This window comes from Sylvia atricapilla, chromosome 1 (assembly GCF_009819655.1).
Source record: "Sylvia atricapilla isolate bSylAtr1 chromosome 1, bSylAtr1.pri, whole genome shotgun sequence".
In the NCBI taxonomy this organism is placed as follows: Eukaryota; Metazoa; Chordata; class Aves; order Passeriformes; family Sylviidae; genus Sylvia; species Sylvia atricapilla.
This window is the reverse complement of record NC_089140.1, coordinates 135,463,566-135,483,424: the sequence shown is the minus strand read 5'-3', so window position 1 is coordinate 135,483,424 and position 19,859 is coordinate 135,463,566. Positions and strand designations below refer to the sequence as shown.

General features: G+C 40.7%; 1 protein-coding gene across 3 annotated transcripts; it reads right to left on the bottom strand.

Moving 5' to 3' along the window:
• Nucleotides 1–517: 517 nt before the first annotated feature.
• On the bottom strand, nt 518–19,104 carry EBAG9 (estrogen receptor binding site associated antigen 9). 3 transcript variants are annotated; one of them, XM_066334881.1, is made up of 8 exons: nt 18,966–19,104; nt 13,093–13,268; nt 12,059–12,156; nt 8,621–8,699; nt 8,252–8,410; nt 6,556–6,663; nt 5,430–5,521; nt 518–1,049 (listed from the first exon to the last, which is right to left on the bottom strand). In XM_066334881.1, exons 3-8 carry the CDS (start codon nt 12,139–12,141, stop codon nt 929–931), a joined length of 642 nt encoding a protein of 213 aa, XP_066190978.1. In that variant the 5' UTR covers nt 12,142–12,156; nt 13,093–13,268; nt 18,966–19,104; the 3' UTR covers nt 518–928. The 3 variants fall into 3 exon arrangements, with proteins under 3 accessions (XP_066190978.1, XP_066190986.1, XP_066190967.1); XM_066334889.1 differs by lacking the exon at nt 13,093–13,268; XM_066334870.1 differs by lacking the exons at nt 12,059–12,156; nt 13,093–13,268 and having other exon boundaries at nt 8,621–8,745; nt 18,966–19,083.
• Nucleotides 19,105–19,859: the final 755 nt, after the last annotated feature.

The window sequence follows — 19,859 nt, the reverse complement described above, 5'->3', positions numbered from 1 at the left end:
GTGTGCACAAAATGGAGTTTGAAAAGTGCTTGTAACTGAACTGAGCATTTTTAAACTAGCTTTATTAGCAGGAAGACACGAATTTTTTTCTCAATTACACTAACTATGCAACAACTATAAGGTGTGAGGAGATTCCTATCTGTAGGGAGTATAAGAATTTCTGCTAGAAATACAAATTTACCAATACAAGTAAGTGATTAAAATGCTCCCTTACATTCATGTAAGCCTTTGTAGGAAAGGTGCACCACTCCTGTGTAGTGATGCCACTGCTGGTAGTCATTGCAGTACCACATGTAAATGGGAGCACAGGAAGCTGCAAGTGACAAAGTAACAAGAAACTTTCAGCGTTCAGCTGCATAAGCCACCAGGAGCACATTTTGAGCTGCCAGTCATCCATAGTAAGTTATTTTCATCTACACGTCAACATGATCTCCCATAGAAAACTTCCAGGTATTTACAAATACTTTGATAAAAGAGCAAAAGCAGACTTCTTTTTTATCAGGCAGGAAGCAAAGAGTTCTTTAAAACTGTTTAATTACATGTTTCAGGTAAGCACAGACAATACAGGTAGATTTCCCACCACTCAATATTTACATTCTTTTCTCTAGGCTTGAGCTGTTCATTAAGAGTGTTTGTCAATCAACATCCTTGTCAATCACTTTTGCTGCAAAGAAGGGTGCTGGAAAAGAACTATTGCAGGAAACATTCCATCAAGGCATGATTTTCTGTGGGGCTTTTCTCCTTTAAGAACTACATACCAGTAGTTCAAGATATTCTGGGAAAATCCTGGCTTCCAAGATGACCTGAAGAATGCATTGAAACCAAGCAGTGTGTTGAAGTCCTATAAATAGTTAAATCAATACCAATACATACGCTGTGGAGCTGAAATTCTTTCTTCACTGGCACTGCCATTGCTGTGTGGTTTCTGCTATGACAGTTTTACACCAATTTTGTTTTGTTCCTTCTTCATTAGCCTTTGTGCCTCCTTCTCAATTTTCTTTCGCTGTTGTTCTGCTGCTCTTTTTTCCCTTTCTGCTATCTTCTGTTGTCTGCAATTAAAGAAAACATGAACTGCTAAATAATACACTCAATTTTCAGCATGGTCATACCTTAAGTTTTGTCAATACATAGATTAGTATAGCTAATAAAAACAGAGTTTCAGTCTACTGTCATTAGGCTCAGAACAGTCATTCTTTTACTGTGCTGAAATAATTTTTTCAGATTAATCTAGAACTGTAGAATGTTCTGAGCTGGAACCCACAAGGATCATCAAAGTCCAATTCCTGGCCTGCAGGACCATCCTCCCATAAATCACTCCATTTGCCTGAGGGTGTTGTTCAAACAGTTCTGGCAAGCTTGATGCTGTGACCACTTCCCTGGCAAAACTGTTCCACTGATCATTCTCTAGATGAAGAACCTTTTCATAATATCCAACCCAATCCAATCTAGTTTTAGGCAGTAATATTTGTTCAATTATTCTGCAATTTAAAAGCTACTAGCTTCTGAAAGATTCAGAGTAAGTGATTGTTCTGGGTTGAGCTGCCTCCTATCCCATATATCCATCCCATATCTTGGATATGTTGTTATGTCTCGCAGCTGAATCCCGCCCTCTTGGGCAGGAGCCTGCAGTTCCTGCCTCTTTTTGGCTTCTTGGCTGCTTTTCGGCTCTTGCTTCAGCTGGCTCAGCTGCTTTTGCCTTCTTCGCTTCGCTTTGCCTCGCTCTGCTCTCCGGCTGCCCCTGCCGCCGTTTTTCTTCCCCCCGCTGCTTCTGTTTGTTTTTTTTTCTCCTCCTTTCTTTCTCTCCCCCCCCCCCCCCCCCCCAAGGTTTGAACCGGCTCCGGACCTGACCTGACCTGAGAAGTTGGAGAAGACCCGGGCCAGACAGAGACGCGTCAGCACCCTCCCCATCGACACAGTAACCCGTCCTTTCCCACTATTCGGTGTTGGGGAGTGTATTTTTGTCAATAAACCGGTTTTTCCACTTTCCTCCGAGGTATTTTCCTTCCCGAACCCAGGGCTGGGGGGCGGAAGGGGTGGTGGAGGTTTGGTTTAGGGGACTCCTTTTGGAGGTTCTTCCCTAATTTACTCCAAACCAGGACAGTGATTCAGTGAGAGTATAGGACAATTTTAAAGCCTCAAGCAAAAACTAAAAATTTATCTAATGCTTTCAGCAGCAGCTTAGAAGTTCTGAGGTTTTGCTGGGTTGTGGGGTTTTTTTTGTTTGTTTTTTGTTTTTTGTTGTTTTTTTTTGAGATTGTCACCCATTATTGTACATTCTGCCTGACAGCTGACAGAGCTGTCAGTCTAGCAATATGCAGAGTAATATTTGCCATTACATTACATTACAGTGGCAGACTTTCATATTTCCCACATATCTGAACTGATGCAGAAGGGAGGAAGTGCTATGCACGCTAGCCAAAGTATGGAGACAGTAAAGTTCCAAAAAGCCTCATGGTGTTGTTAATGCTGCCGTTCCCGTTCCTTTCCCCGGGATGCCCCTCAGGACACGGAGCTCCAGCGCACAGCAGCGGTTCCGCGCCCTCTGCAGGCTGCAAACCTGCACTCAGAGAGAGACCTTCACCTCGCCTCAGACACAGCAACAGGCCACAAAAATACAAACGAGTAGCTGCTATCAATTAAAAATGTGTCAGCTTAACTGCTTCCACTGGGATAAAACACTTCCTTGGTAATATAAAGTCTGAAATTGGAGACAGGTATCTAAAACTTGCAAAAGAAACTAAGTTCCAGCTAACTCAAGTTAACTGAAAATGCAGTTTATCATCTACTACACCAATTCATCATTGACTGGAAAATTTCAGTGCATCCCAGCCCACAACCTGCTGGAAAATGGGGAAAATGAGACTACAGGAAATTCTCAGGCTCTGATAGCCTACTCTTCAGCACTGCCTTTCTGCATGACTGATCACCACTCCATTACTACACAAAAATTATTCTGGTCTTACTGAGTACCAACAGGTACCAGACACAGCAGGCTAAGGTAGACCTTTACTTTTTCTGCACTCATTTCATTCTCAAAAAGCACCACTGGAGTATAGTCAGTGCTAACTCTCTGGAACATTAGGGGAACTCTTCCTCTCTTTGGCAGTTTGAAATATTATATAAGCTTCTTTCAAGTGTTTACACTTATGCATTAAGTGACCAGAGCAGCCATAAGATCTTCAGATCATTTTGCAGACCAAGATGCAGACTTCTAGCATTAAGAAAAGACTCCATAGCACTTCCTTACTACACTCTGCTGAAAATAGAACCAGGCCTGTTCTAGTATTATACTTAAGATTTATGTTAAATGTCAGATGTTAAAGACACCGGTGATGTATACTGCAAGAGAAACTAGACTCAGAAGGGATTTTCTATCAATCTTGCTAAACATCAGCCAGGACTTTACTTGTTTACAGATAACGATTACTTCTGTGTCATGAATAAAACAAAGGTTTTACTTCACCCAGCTGTGATACAGCTTACATAATGACCGGCTGTACCGACAGAGCCAGCCATAGCTGGACAAGTGATAAGCCATCGACAGCTGGAGTTCTGATCATGTCCTGTCTACTGGAAATATTTAGACACACATCCCTTCTATAACAACTGCAGTTTGATGCTTTGTAAGTGAGGCCGAAAAGAAATCCTATGAAAAGGAACCATTCAAGTTGAACCCTTTCAACAGTAAAGATGATAGGCTGAAATCCTCAGGACAGGTTCAACCAAATAACATGACACCTGGAAAAATTAAAGCTTTTTGGAAACCCCACTGCTATTGTCATTTAAGAGATCTCTCTTCCTCAGTATTCTAGAGCATGAACCTGACAGTTGGCAAACAATGTAACTTTGACCATCCTGGAAATATTCACTGCACAGACTTTACACTCCAAGAATAATTTGGCATATACATACAGCAGATAATTTTTAGTGGCTAATTCATATACAACAAAGCCTTGCTTCAGAAAGTTTGAGTATCACTTTTGATAGTCCTAACACCATCTGTAATGGAATGTGGCAAGGGTTAAGTAAATACAATGCAGCCTCTGCAGCTAGCAAAAGTAGCTGTTTCATTTCTCAGTTAAACAAAAAAAACCCCAAAAAACACCCAAAAACCCGAAACAACCCAAAACAAAGAAAAAACACCCAAAACCCAAAAACAACCAACAACAACAAAAAAGGAAAGAGTATTCTCATTGTTCTTCATTTAAGTCTCAGCAGCCTGCACTCTAAGCTATTAAAGATCTTTCTGAGTCTATTGATATCCTTTACAGAAAAAAGTACTATCTGTGGAACAAAACCAGCCCAAAAGCACATCATTCACATCACAAAGCTTGTATTTCAGTACAAGACATGAAAAGCAAGGTATTGACCAGAATGTACACACAGATACCAGATAAAGTTTACGAAAATATTTGCATTACAATCCTATTCTCACATGTTAAGCTGCTGCAGAGCAAGACTGATAGAGATAATAAATTGAATCAATTCTGATTAGCACACTGAAAATGAGCTGGTAACTTCCCTCTTGCCTTATTCCACAGATTGAAAAAGTAAAATTTTCAAAACTTTAAAATAAATACTTGATCAGAATACTTTTTTTTTTTTTCCCCACAATACCTATTTTCCTTAGAATAGTTTTGAATATATCATGTCTTTATTTCACACTATCACTAGTGGACCATGGAAGCCATGTACCTGTGATTTAGTGACTAGAATTACAACAAGAAGCTAAAGCTATCTGACGCTGGATACCTGATGATGTAGCAAGCAATAAAGTTTGATACAACTGTAAGTCACTACCAGTTCAAATCATTGTATATGATTAACTTAAACTCAATCTGCATCTCTTTACCCTGCATCTTTCTTTCCCTTAAAGGAAATTTAAAAAAAAAGAACACAAACTGAACAGCTGAAGTATTCATACTAACTTTGCTCAAGACTTTGATTTTACAATCAGCCTTTAAATCAGTTAGTTCATTTAACTTAAAAAAGCCTCATTCCTACAGGGATTCCAAGCACATACTTATCACTTTACCTTCTATCCTGAACTATTTTTACCTTAAGTACATTGTCATGATACTTTTTATAAGGACATCAAGTGGTATTTTACATAATCAAGTAATGTGATCTGAACATAACAAATTATTGGGATTGGTGGGGCATTGTTGGGGTGGGGGTTTTTTAGCACCTGCATGTACATGTGTTGTTGTGTTGTTCCAGTGAGTTTTAGATTTCACCTACTATCTCATCTACTAAATTAATTACATCCAAAATGTCTTCTGGTGAGTACCAGTTACACAGGGATTAGATGCATAAAAATAACTTGTCTCAAGAGGTGTTTAACAATTCTTGGCACTTACCACGAAGGTAATAAACGTGATTGTTTTACACGTAAAACCTTTACATAGTGTTATATTAATTTCAGTTACCTAAGAACTTCTTCTGCCTGCCAAGCAGCATCTTCCTCTTCTTCCCAGGCATTTGTATTTTCTTGCCAAGTATCCAGGTCCCCCAGTTCAGGCTAAAACAAAAGAGAAGTTTGAAGCACATGTGAAAATTAGATAAAACACTGGGGGTGTGACTGCCAGAGTGGCTCCTGGACAACAGCAAAGTTTTCTTAACATTTATTTTTAACCTACTTGTTTTTGACCTGAACAGTTCAGACTTACAGAAATATTTGAGGTATTGCAGTGTGTTCTCATCTTACTGTCCATGCTTTTTTTCCCTGCTATAATACTGACTTTTCTTCAGTTATCAAAGAGCTTTTTGGACAAAGGCACGAAGGAAGTAGTGGAGTGCATTTTTAGCAAGAGGAAGATAAATTGAGCAGATTCTATGAGTAGATAGTGTAAAAGAATTCTGAAGGTTGCATGGACAAACCAACATCTACATCCACATGTTTTTATGTCCAGTATCAGTTTAGTGACACTTTTACTCCTTTCCTGAACTATTTTCATAAAGGACAGTGCAAAGAGGTGGTATGACCATTCTGTACTGCTTCCTGCCTGTAGCCTTTTGTGTGCAATGTTAATCAAAGGAGAAGCACTGTTAAAAAGGGCAAAGGGCAGGGGAGGGAGAGCATCTCCTGCTAACTGGACAGGCTGATAGGCAACTGGACAATTTTTTCAAAGGCTAAGGAGCAAAAATTAGGAGACTGCTATGTGACAGTCCCTACAGAAAGGAAGGGAAAAGCTGAAGGTTAAAAACGGGTCCAAGATAATTAAGCAAAGGTAACTCAGAGGCTTTCAAAAAAGCCTTCTACTCTTTTGTTAGTAACTTACTGTGGAAAATCCAAAATTTATAGTTCATTGCTTTAGCAGACTTGCAAGCATGTGGAGCATATGGAAGCTTCTTACCTTTTTATCATTGATCTTTTAAGTTTCTCAGCAGAACATATTGGACTACTTCATTCTTCACTCAATTTTAAGACAATTTACACTATTCTTCAACTATTCCGCTTACTCCCCACAATGCACACCTTAGGCAGACTATTCCTTTCCTTACAGAACATCATTTAAGTGACATATACAAGAGCAGTACTTAGAGCATACTTACAGATTGATGAATAAAAGGAATATCTTGTGTAGCTGCTAATCTGCTAGAGAATCCTGTGTTTCCCTCTGGAATCCCAAAATTTAAAGGCTCTCGTTTTTTAATAACTATCTGAAAATATTAAAAAAAAAGAAGAAAAAAATTCGTAGATCAAAGCACTGCACAGATTCCTTGGTGATCATATAACTCTGTGCCCATGAAGGTTCAGCCACACAACACCTCACTGTGTCTTAAACCACACCTCACTGTGTCTTAAACCTGGTCAGGTTCTGAAAACTGCGCAGCCAAATGAACTTGTGAGTGAAAGATGTTAAATGACAAGATGTTAAAAGACAAGATCTCCTCCCCCCACCAGCTTTTTCTTTAGTCACATAGAAATCTGTGACTGTATCAAGACAGAGAATGGGCACAAAGATTTACATATCAAATAGCCACATCTCCCAGTACTCATACAAGCTACCAATTATGTGATACATTGCTTGGAGAAATCCTGCTTCTGTGACAAGTCAGTTTAAGGTACTACCTTTGAGGACAGAGCTGTCTGCACAATTGTACTGCAGTTATGTGAGCTCTCTCAACTACTCCAATAGCAATTTCAATAGCTGCAAATTCTCTGTCAACATCAACTAGTAAAGCTCTGTACTAGTTTGGCTGAAAAACAGTGCTTTTCCCAAAACACTTCCCAAGATCACCCATCCCTCTCACTTGTCTTGACCTCAAGTCACAAACATTGTTTAGCCTGCTTCAAGTCTCTGCTGTTCCCAATGAGGCAGATCCACAGTTCCATTGCCTTTATGCTACTATCAATCCAGGAAAGGAAACAGGACTAGACAATCTTACTGAGCAATGACAGACTGTCATTTGACTGAAGTTCTATTTCCAAATAGTTGAGTATAGATGAGTGACATGTGTAGACTATACCTCAAATCTCAGGGTTTATATTGAAACATTCAGTGGAAATAAACACAAATTCATACTGAATGGTTTTAACCTTGGCCAAGTTAACAGGGATGTTCTTTATAGTGCCTGCAATCATCCCTAGAGATGTATTTTAACTAAACCCAGTGTACACTACTCAACATATGGACTCTTTCCCAGTTTTGTTCTGAACCTGAAGCTCATTCTATTAGGCAAAAACTGTCAGTAGATATAAAGGAGAAAGCTACCTTCCCCCATAGCATTTATTTACAACCCTGATGCTCCTGTAGAGATGCCCTCCCATCTTGTGTCCATAGTGAAAATTGATATTTGAAGAACAACCTATTTTGAAATATCAGTTCCTTAATTCCAGCCTCGCCCATATAACTTGGTGAAACAAATAACCATTGTTTTCTGAAACAGCAGGGCTGCTCCCTCAGACCACAGTGGAGCAAGACATTGAATGTCTTTGTTCAAATAAGGGCATGAGCACAAGTGACCAGAGCATTGTCACAATATACTTCCCATAACTTTTAGTATATGAAACTATTAATAAGATTCCAGTAACATGAAGACTAAAGATGTAAACATGTGATAGCATCACATTTGTTAAGATCTCAAGGATCTTAACATTGAACATGATAAACTATACACCAGCATCTATTCTCATAGATGAGAATACAGCATCAGCACCTTCTGTAAGTTGCTGATTTGCTTGCTTTTTTGCTTCCTTAAAGCAAGAAAAACTCTCCATAAGTATAGTTAAAAGTGTAATGCTTACTTTTTGAGTTTTTCTTATAGTTGGTGTCATATCTTTGAAATAATCAGGTTCAGTTTGTTCCAAAGAATTTTGCTGAGCAGCCACATTACCATTGCCACCTTCAATCTTCACACTTGTAGGTGCATCCTCATCCCATGAAGACCAGTCTTCCACTTCAGGCTGAATGTAAGAATATGGTACAAGTTAATATTACCTGTAGTTATCTACAAGCTAATATTGTCTTTTTATATCTTGCTAAGATAGATACTTAATACTATATAGCATATATAATAGTATTATATCTTTCTTGGATATATACCAATCCAATTTTGTAGGACTTGTATAATCACCCTGTTGAGGGATTAAGTCACCTACCACTTTAACAATTACCTGCTTAGGAACAGATGAATAATCCACTGTGGTTGGCAAAGTTATTTGGTCTCCACTTAACTTTCGCCCTCTTCCAGACCTGAAAAAAAAATGTAGGATTCCTCCAAGCTCTGAAAACATGAGCACTAAGTTTAAAAAAAACAAAAAAGGAAGTCTGAGAACAGCACTACTGAAAATAGTCATGGCTAAAACATTTAGTGCTTCAATTACCTTTGTTTTAACTACTGTCAGTAAAAGTCTGCAGAGCAAAGGAATTTCATCATGAATCAAAAGTTGTGTTCACATGAATATCAAAGTGCAATTTACTTTTCTAATTGCAGCGAAATAGAGGAGAAATATTTCTGAGAAATATGAAAATGGACTAACTGATTTGCATAATAAGTTTTAGATTGTCAGTGCTTATGAAGCAAGCACCAGCAATCACATTTGCTAAAGAACCGTTTCTACTGTAAATGAGAAATTTTTCTATTTGTCTTAAATTTTAAGCTGTGTCTAACAAATACCTTTCTGAGTTGCTTGATTTAAAAGCCCCTCTAAAGCTCTTCAAAGTCTAAACAGAGGTAGCACAAGATTATGCAAGTCAACAGCTTTAATTCAATTCATGCTTCTACTTAAAGAATACTGTTTCAATGTATTTCAGCAACTATATAATATCATTTTAATTGAAAAAAACACTAATGCAGTGCAAATAAACCACCTAGATATTTACTTCATGACAATGTTTAAAGATCAGAACAATAATTGAAATATTCTTAGCTTACATTCACTGTATTTTAATAGCTTACAACACAACAGAATGCAATTCAGGCTCATGCTTATGTTTATTCAAAGAATGTAAGCTCCTACAGCAAAGCAGTCATGTAATTAACCTTATGTAGATTGGAAAATTTAGTAATTTTTTCTTACTACTGATGAGAATAAACTGGGAAACTCCAATTTCTAGTTTCTATCGATTAGTTTTAGTACTAGAGAAGATACTATCAACTGACTAGCTGAATTGCTCCTAATATCCTTTACTCTATGCTGATGCGTGACTAGATGTATTTTTTTCTTCTCTAGACCAAACATTCCTCTGAAGGAAAGGTCAGGTTTTATGTAACTAACTCTACTCCCTTTATAAACTGTTCCTTTAATTTAAAAAGCAACAGAAGTTAGGGGTAAAGGAAGGTGAAAACACTGTTCCCTCAAACACATTAGAGACTTCTGATTGACAGGATTTACTTGACATCTCTAAAGGAAACCCAAGCTTGGAAACATCCTCCTTCAGACCTTTACAACATACACATCCTTAATACTATTTACATTTAATATTATTATAAGCCATCACTTCTGCACTGACTTTCTCTATATGATCTACAAGACTAGCAAGTGGCCTGTAATAAGCATTAATCAAGCCCAAATGGTTACAGTAAGAAGGCTGAAGGTAGGAGTTAAGAGTTTTTGTCACACAACCTTGGAGAAAATGTGGTATACAGAGCAGCACTGAGGCAGGCCACAGATCTCCACTTCAAGGAAGGGAACAAGATGCTTACAGCATCTCCATAGCCATTATTAGATACTCATCACTGCTCTGAAGGCCAGGTGCCTCAAGAATTATTGGATTTGTCTCTCCTTACTAATAAGCAGCATCTAGATTTCTCAGTTGGAGATAAGTAGAGATTTTAAATGGAAGAAAGTTTCATCTCTTTTTATACTTACACATTTTATTTCCTGAAAACTGGATTTAGGCATCCTGTTGTTTACCAAGAAAAGATTTAACTAAAGAAAGGATTAGTACTATATTAGTACTATATGTAAGCTCTGTGCTGCCTAGAAAGTTGCACAATCTCTAGAGGCACTTGTTCAAATGAAAACCTAATGTAGATTACGTAATCTAAGTAAGTACTAGCTCATATCCATTGAATTAAAATGCACGCTTAATTAAATCACATTTGCTGGTTATTAGGCATAGTTATATGGAGGGGTGCATTACAAGGGAAACAAAATTTATCAAACTACACTTTCCAGCTTACAGCGAACAGAACAAACATCTGTAGTTAGTGGTCTGAATTACTGTGATCCAGTGACTTGCTTATGTGAAAGACTTTAAATTTTCATTATACCACTAACTGTTATTCAGCAAAGAAAGGGTTTTCTATTTCTTGTACTCTGGAGCAGTTTCTCGTCTGTTCATTTCAAGATTATAGTACATTCAGAAGTTAGAAAAAAAAAAATGAAAATACTGTCACTACACTTAGAAAACAATTATCTGCTTATAAAAATATCTTTACACTTAGAGAAATTAAGGATCCACATAATATAGAAGTTTTGATCAACTCAGTGTTTTGACTTCTTTCAGAACTTGAATAGCGAGTATTCTTAATTTAATTTGGAATTCCTATCACAGAACTAGGGTTGATATCTATATAACTGTATGCAGCATTAAAATGTATCTTTTTATGATGGACTAGATGCTTCACTAGATCTGAAGCGAATTTACCAACAAGGAAAGGGCTTCCTCTTATTCTTGGAATAAATAAAGGTGAAAAGGAAATAAACAGTTATTTTGTGTCTACCACATATTCTGCATATGCTTTAATCTTCACTGGGAAAGTAGCTGTCATCATACACAAAAAAGAGAATATATTTCTCTAGATTGGTATTTGTTTATGTAAACAACATGCTGCAGAAGTGGCACAAAGCACAGCAGTTCATATGACAGCACAGTGCCAAGAATTGCCTCAGGTACTCAACTACTGCATTACTGAACTCTACTACTCCACATTACCTCTTGAGGGTTTTTAGTCTGCTTCTAAGTACTACACTGCAGCATTCATGAGTCTACAGCTCCAAAGAACCCCATATACAACTTAAAAGAGTGTAAAAAATAAACCACTCTTCATCATTACAAAAAAAAAATGGTTCCCTTGAACTTCAATCAGTGTTCTTCAAACTTCTGGAAGAATCTTCAATAGGCAGAAGAATCTGAAGTCTCAGGCAACTGCTTTTTGACAAGCAGGATGAGAATTGCTTACATTTGTAATGACAGCCTGCTGACTGATGACAGAGGGGATGCTCCCATTAACTGAATCTCTTAAAACACAAAGTATCACTTGCCAAGTACTTTTCCAAAATGTGCAGGACAGCTTTTCTTCAAGTTTGACACGGAATAGTTTTAAAAGCCATTTTGAAACCCTGTAATAGCTGCTTATAAAACCTCATTCAGCTGCTATACAACAAAATACATTCACAAATACACTACACAGACTTTTGGAACTCTGAACAAATACATAAATTAAAGAATTAATTTGATTTCATTTTCATCTGTGTTGATTGTTTTGCAATTAGTAAAATCAGAACTGGTGGTGGCTGGGTGTGGGGGGAAGGACAGAAGTACAAGAACCTGTAATTGAAAAATTGAAAAAGAAAAGGTAAACAAATTAAATAAGACTTGTTTACCTGCATATTAACCTTTTCATGAAAGAAAGCACTGCTGCCAGGCAAGTACAGACTTTAAAGAGTCGAAACTGTGTTATGGCCATGGTAAGAAACCCTTCCTGAAAAAGAAAAATGTTAGATGCAGACGATTATACATCTTTATACAGTTCTTAAAGCAAATTACCTTAGTTGCTACTAAGCTAAGAGCTGAAACTGTGAATGTGAAACTGTATTAACGCAAGGAAAGAGAGCAAGTACCTGGAGCAAAGATGCTACCTGCCTACTATCAGGATATTTCACTGATGTAAATAATACAAGTATCTAATATATATGGCCTTTAAAGAAACAGCACAAAATCACAAGTAAAATCACAGTTAAAGACACTCTTAAAGAGGAAGTGCAGGCAACCATTTGCAGTGCCTGTGCAGCAGATCTGTTTCAGACACTACTAGTGGCGCTGAGCACTGGCAGCACAAAATAGAATAATCATCAGAGAGAAGCTCTTGCTTGTTTGAGCATGTCTTGCATACACAGATTTTAGAAATTACAGATTTAGTCATTAGATGAAATACCAAAACTGGCTGTTTAAATTTACCTTCCACTTCGATGGAAATGTATGATGAGAGCAAACACTGCTTATTTTAGAGCTAGTCTCACTGAAAAATCATCACTGAAGAAAAGTGTTCATCCTGTGTGAACTACTGCACCAGCTAACCCACAGAGCTATTGATATTTCTATGCCTGACTGGATCCTAACAGCAAACACAGAAAAGAAAAAAATATATCTTTGGCTGAAGCCACTCCTGTTTGTAGCTATTTTCTCAGTGATGATTTGATAATCTAGAGAATTTAGACTCATCATATCACATCATTCCAACACACCACCTCAAATAGCTACAGACTGACTCATAAAATCTGCTGGAATTCAAGGATCCCTTTTCTCTTCAACAGGTGAACATTTCAGGGTAAAGAATAAGAGGTTAGGTTTCACAAACAGCTTTTCATTATATACATCTACACTTGTAACAATATTTTCTCTTGCAAATTTAACATACCTCCCGGTGAGAAGAGAAGGCAGCCCTGTGACATTTTCCTCAGGCCATGAGTATTCCATGGAAGGACAGCTTGATTTCAAATATGCTATGGCATTTAAATCACTTTTTATATTCCAGGCTTTAAGTTAGGAAGAGTCAGGAAGGTGGATCATTAGGTAGGCTGCTCCAATACTGTCCTGAGGATTTTATTAAAAAGGTACACAATGGGATTTGTGAGCTTCACGGAGCATAGATGTAATGTTATTGGTGCTCATTTGCTAGATAACGCAACTACTATTAAACACTGTAGCAATACAGTACTGGAAATATTGCTTTACATATTGTCCAGAACAGGACTTTCTGCTACTGAAAAAATCATACAGGGGCTATTTAACAAACAGGCCCTTTTACTGCAAAATGGGAGGCTTAAGTCAGTAGTAACCACTAAATTACAGAGTGCACTACCAACCTGCAGCTCAGGAGAAAGGCTTCATAGGACACATATCACCTCTACCTCAACATTTGTGTCGTCTTATTTCATTTCATGGGAGACTTAAAAATGTAGAGAACTTTATACAAGGTTGGATTGGCTTTTCATCTAACAGAATTAGAAAGCATTCAGTTCCCACAAAGAAGCAAGCACAGACATTGTCCAACATATTCAGCCTTTAGTTTAAAAGACTGCACCATCATTTCATATTATGCTCAAGCACTTCCTTACCTTTCAGAATGAGCAATGTTGACAACATCTAGATGACAGAAGAATGCATCAGTCAAGAATTTGAATGATTAGGAAATAATGAAAGTTAGTGAAAGAAGAGTGAACATCAATAAGATGGAAAGTTCTCTATCTTCAAGGTAGAAATTATTGCAAACTAACACTGAAGTGGTAAAAGAAAATGGTTTTAGGACAAGCAGCTAGAAGTCATCTGCCTGGGATTTGAAGCATGAAGAGCACGTGCCCTACTGAAATAATTATAAAGGTACATCTTTCCTAAAAGGAAGCTTGTTTAGAAGCTCACTCCACTCTACCAGAATTCACTCTTTTATCAGCTTGGGGGGCAAGAGGGAAAGAGCAGAACAGTACTTAACATTAGCAAGAGTAAAGCCCTTTTCCCTTGTTCAGGCTACCTAACTGCTACACTGGACAGTACAGATAGACCCTAAATTTAAACAACTCCTAACTATTTACTGAAAAGGTGGTTTTAGGACGCCACCAAAAACCTTTGCAGATTCAATATTATTTATCCCTAAAGTCAAGGAACTAGGAAGATTACTAAGAGTGAAACTAAAACCAGAACAATGTTCAACTGTGTCAGTTGCCCATATATATATTCATATGTATACATATAAATGAGCCCAGTTTTCAACTCATCTCCATTTTTTCATATATCAAATTGTATACTGTATTGAGTTCTCAATATAAAGTTAAACAACTGAAAAAAACTAAAATCCACAGGAACTCTGGCTTGCAGAGTCAGTGGACTTGTGAAGTCCACTGTTGACAAGAACTAATCACCAAAAGTTAATCCATTTCCCAGGTCACTCCCATATAAGAGTGACTACACTTCCAGTATCACCAGTGGGCCCATTTGGCAGAGTTCAATAGCTATCATAATTCCCCATGACAATCAGACAACTTGTACCTCTCCATTTTACATGCGGCAGGCAGAGATTTCAGAGTTACAATGAGACATATGCCAGTTAACATTTTTGTGACAGAGCTGCATTTAATTTTAGCTGAGCTACAGCTAGGCCCTTCAAAGGCTGGACTTGATCTTGAAGGCCTTTTCCAGTCTTAGTGGCTCTATGATTTAAGACAGTAAGTAGTGTTTTGCCAATCTCTTTTCTGGGCACTGATTGCAGTCTTCCCAGTTAAGCTCCATACACTACGAACTGTGAGATGCACAACTAGAGTTTTGTCAACAATCTGCTTTTAGCCAGCCACATTAGTATTAGCAATCATTTACCTTTAAAAAGAACTTTCTTCAATGTACCTTGTTTTTATACTGCTATTTACGACATGAAGCAGTATATATGTATTAATTAATATTATTTTTCCTAAATGAATTTAAAACACAATCTTGAACCAATTATTGTCCCAAGATAAGGACAAGTCTGAAACAGCACTTGAAACATGTGTATTGTTACTCTAAGAACAGCATTACCTGAAAAGTTAAAGGTTTGCTAAAGGTTTTGAGTTTTGTTTGGCACCTTTTGGGACTGGGTTCTTTTGTGCTTGGGAATTTTTTTATGTTAATTGAATTTCTCAAGATAAACCACTTCATATTTGGAAGAAGTGGTATGAATACAGATGCACATAGAACTCAATTTTTCCTCAGTCCACTGCAAACTTAATTTTTGTAATACCATTGTATTAAACTTGTTAAGTATATCAAGGTGTTCATCCTTTTCTTGTCCATCTCTCTCAGAAACTGGAAAGAAGCACAGCCATGTATCTTCTCTTTCTCCTGGGAAAAAATACTCAACAGTGTAATGCTAAATGGCAGGCCACAACATTCTGTCTTTCTTTTCCTAAGCCTTTCCTTGATAAACAATCCCAAAAGAAACTACAATTCTATGAGCAGTCAATTACAACACAAGATGACAGAGACATAATACAAAGTTGGAGTGTTACATTAAGAATCCTAAAACATTTCTTAACAGATAGAGGCAAATATGAAACACTGGACTAAAATTCAGAAAATCTGGTAAGAGTTGTCTGCCAGCCTGACACACCCTTCTGCATATCACACCTCATGCCTCAGCTTCCCATTTATAAAACAGGATAGATTTCCTTCTCCCATGACTGGAATTGCTTTGTTACATTTATGAGACTTAGGGTCAAATGAACTTCCATTACAAATACAAACAGATTTATACAGATATAAACAAGCAAATTCTGTAACAGACACCAAATTTAGCTGGAGTTTGACTTGTGTATCTCACACTGCCTTCCACAGGTAAAAGTCAAGTGTTCACATGGAATATGAGGACAGAAAGGACTAAAAGACAATAGCCACAAGATGTTAAACACTTCAGAGCCAAATCCAGAAGAATGAGGAACTTAAACCATTTTATGGACCAATAAAGGAAATAGAATGAAGGGAGGGAAAGTTCAGAATTTTAATGAATATTTTTACTTTCCTTTATAGCTTGCAACAGCAGCCTCATCAGAGCTCCTGGCACCTCTGACTTTACTGACAGTAGCCAGCACAGTCTGCCCTCAGGGGGACTGGTTAGTCAAGTATGGTGCAATGAGACTCTCACTGTTTATCACTGCACGATAAGCCACTGGCACCTGCAGAAACACTTCCTCTTTCATCTTTAACTGTACGCACAAATACCACTTCAACAGGATTTCGACAGACAGAGCCAATTCTAAAATAAAATCACTTCGGGGCACTAAAACTATTTTAGAAACTTGTTTTTTCCTAGTGAACTCATCTTTTACTGTCACATCAGCTTTCTTTCACATCAGCTCATTTGTGATTCTGGAATGTAAACACAAACACACCTTGGAATCAGTGATTTTAGCCCATATTAAACACAGCTAGATAAATAACCAGGCAATGATGTCTAAAATAACCTGGCTGAAACTGAAAGGCTCCCCTCCAATTTACATAAGGAGACACAAAAAAAGCTTCACACTCCTAAAGCAATACAAGAAATTCATTTCCTAGGACAAAAGACTAACATGGCCTTGAGTGTTTACATTTGTCAGCACCAAAAATCCATACTGGTTCAGTAGTGCTTCTGTGTCATCACTACAACAGCTGATAAAACCCTAGCAGAATACTCTTTCAGTGGTAAGGATAGAACTTCTTAAAAGTTGATCTCGTATGAAGTCCTACATAAGTAGAATGGCATCAAAGATCACAAATAGGTTGATAGGGAGATGGAATTTTATGAAGATTAATAGATAGAGATAAAAAAGATAGAGATAAAAACTCTGTTTTCAAGCACACAAACCCTCCTCCAAATCATGTATGCTACAAGATGTATAAAGACACTTCCTATTCTAAAAAAGACAACTTAATGATTCAAGAACAGCTTTCAGTCCGGTACTGAAAGACAAAACCAGCACTTCCTGTGTTTCAGATATAGCAACCATGACTCTATAGCCTAATGAGAGGTTCCACTGCCCTCTTCCTGGTGGATCTGTTTGGTTTCTTGGTTTTTTTCATCACTTTACCTAGAAACATAATATTTGGAACACTTGTGTGTGGAGGGGAAAAAAAAATCCTGTCTTGACTGCTGAGTTTGATAAATAGATATATTAAGTGGCAGCATGACTGAATCTTAAAACCGTATTTTTATGGCATTAGAGAGAGCATCAGAATCAAAAGGGAAGATGAAGAGGCATCTCCTCTGTCTAACTGTAGGTGATTGTGGGATGTTTGTAAAGGTACTGCGGTTTCAACACTGATGTTTCAACGTCCAGGTGAAATACCCTAACTAGGCAGTCGAAGCAGCTGGGACAGAAGACAGCTCATTCACATAAATCACAGTCAGAGTAAAGTCATCCAAGGCACTCAAATCCATAAGGAGATACTATCAAAAGCTGCAGAAGACACTGAAAGTCAAAGCAGAATGTCTGTCTCTCTAAAGGCAACAAAAATTGGTGACTGCTGGCAATTCTTGAGTTATTTCTATTTACCAACTACTCTGATATAAAACGTATAGAGTTTCAGCCCTTTTTAAAACATGTTACTCCCAGAGCCATAAAACGTCTACAGTGATATCACCACATCTCACCCCTTCCTCTCCAAGAAACTGAATATAGCTACAGCCTCTCTAATGTGAACTCCTGAAGCTTTCTGTTCTGAATTAGAATGGATTCTTCTCTTCAAGGTAGTATTAGTTAAAAAAGAAAGTTTATGTCCACTGAATGATCAGTTATTCTTTGTCTTGTGAAAACCAGCATACGGAACACAGCTTGAAGTAATACAATCTAGTGGGACTACATTACAACTTCATTCACCTTTGCAACAAGTCTTTCAAATAATGTACTAATTCACATAACTCACATCACAAAACTGAAGTTCTCAGACACAGAACCGGAGTTTAAGAGATTCCAGTTCTGTTCCAGTCCTTATTTGCCATCCTGGACTTAAGTTTTCTGTAACTACATGGAATGCCAGAGACTACAAATTAACGCACACAACATACTACAACATACTACTACAAAATCATCTTGCAATACCTGTCTTGGCAAGAACCAGCTATTTACAAACAATGACACTACAAGATGGCATAAAAAAAATCACCGCAGTGCACATGTATATTTCCACAGAGCTATAAAGCAGCAAGTCGTGCCATTTTTCATTAGATATGCAACTCAGGCACTTACACTGTGAATTCATGACCAAAAAGCAGTGCCCTACCATTCTACTGATCAGCGAAGCCTTGGATATTATTGGAGACAGCACCGAAGCCAGACAGTAGCACTTAATTTTTCTGTGAGCTGTTAGAGATTCTTAAGTACTTAAAAGTGTGCCAAGAAACTTTCATGCTATGTGTTATTAAACTTGCCCGTCAGCGTAAACAGCAGGTAAACCCAAGCAATGCCGTCCCACCGCGAGCTCTGACAGGACGTGTGCCCTCGCCCTTTCCCACATGGTGCCAAGCCCCTCAGGCCCCAAACGCCGCCACTTCATGTCTCCGCAGTCCATGAGACCCCCCCACTTCGCCCCGGGCCCGGCGCTCCCGGGCGGGCCGAGCAGTCCCGCCGCCGGGCAAGGGCCACGGGGAGGCGGCCACGGCGCCGTAGGGCCGGGCGCGGGAGAACCGCACGGGCGGCTCTGCCGGGAAGGAAGGCATCGAGGCCCGGCCCCTGCCCAGCAAGGCGGACGCGGCACCCGGCGGCGCAGGAACCGACCCTCCCCGCTCACCTGCCCCGGGGGGGAGGCCTCGCCGGGGGTCGCGGGGCTCCAGGGGCCGAGGCGGCCGCTCCCGCAGCCTCCGACAGCCCCTCATCCAGAGCCGGGCCCGCGCCGCTCCTTCGCCGCCTCGCGCGCCGCCATCTCGGCCCCGTCACCCGGGAGACGCGCCCGCCCCTTCCGGCCCCTCCGCCCCGCCCCGCGCCCCGCCCCGCGCCCCGCCCCGCCCCGCCCCGCGCTCCGCCCCGCCCCGCGCTCCGCCCCGCCCCGCGCTCCGCCCCGCGCCCCGCCCCGCGCCCCGCCCGCGCCCCGCCCCGCGCCCCGCTCCGCCCCGCGCTCCGCCCCGCCCCGCCCCGCCCCGCGCCCCGCCCCGCGCCCCGCCCCGCGCCCCGCCCCGCGCCCCGCCCCGCGCCCCGCCCGCGCCCCGCTCCGCCCCGCGCTCCGCCCCGCGCCCCGCCCCGCGCCCCGCCCCGCGCCCCGCCCCGCGCCCCGCCCCGCGCCCCGCTCCGCCCCGCCCCGCCCCGCGCCCCGCCCCGCGCCCCGCCCCGCGCCCCGCCCCGCGCCCCGCCCCGCGCCCCGCCCCGCGCCCCGCCCCGCGCCCCGCTCCGCCCCGCGCTCCGCCCCGCGCTCCGCCCCGCGCTCCGCCCCGCGCTCCGCCCCGCGCTCCGCCCCGCGCTCCGCCCCGCGCTCCGCCCCGCGCTCCGCCCCGCGCTCCGCCCCGCGCTCCGCCCCGCGCTCCGCCCCGCGCTCCGCCCCGCGCTCCGCCCCGCGCTCCGCCCCGCGCTCCGCCCCGCGCTCCGCCCCGCGCTCCGCCCCGCGCTCCGCCCCGCGCTCCGCCCCGCCGGGCCCCTGGCGGGCGCACGTGGCCGTGCGAGCGGCGGGGACTCGGGCCGGGGCGCGGCTGTG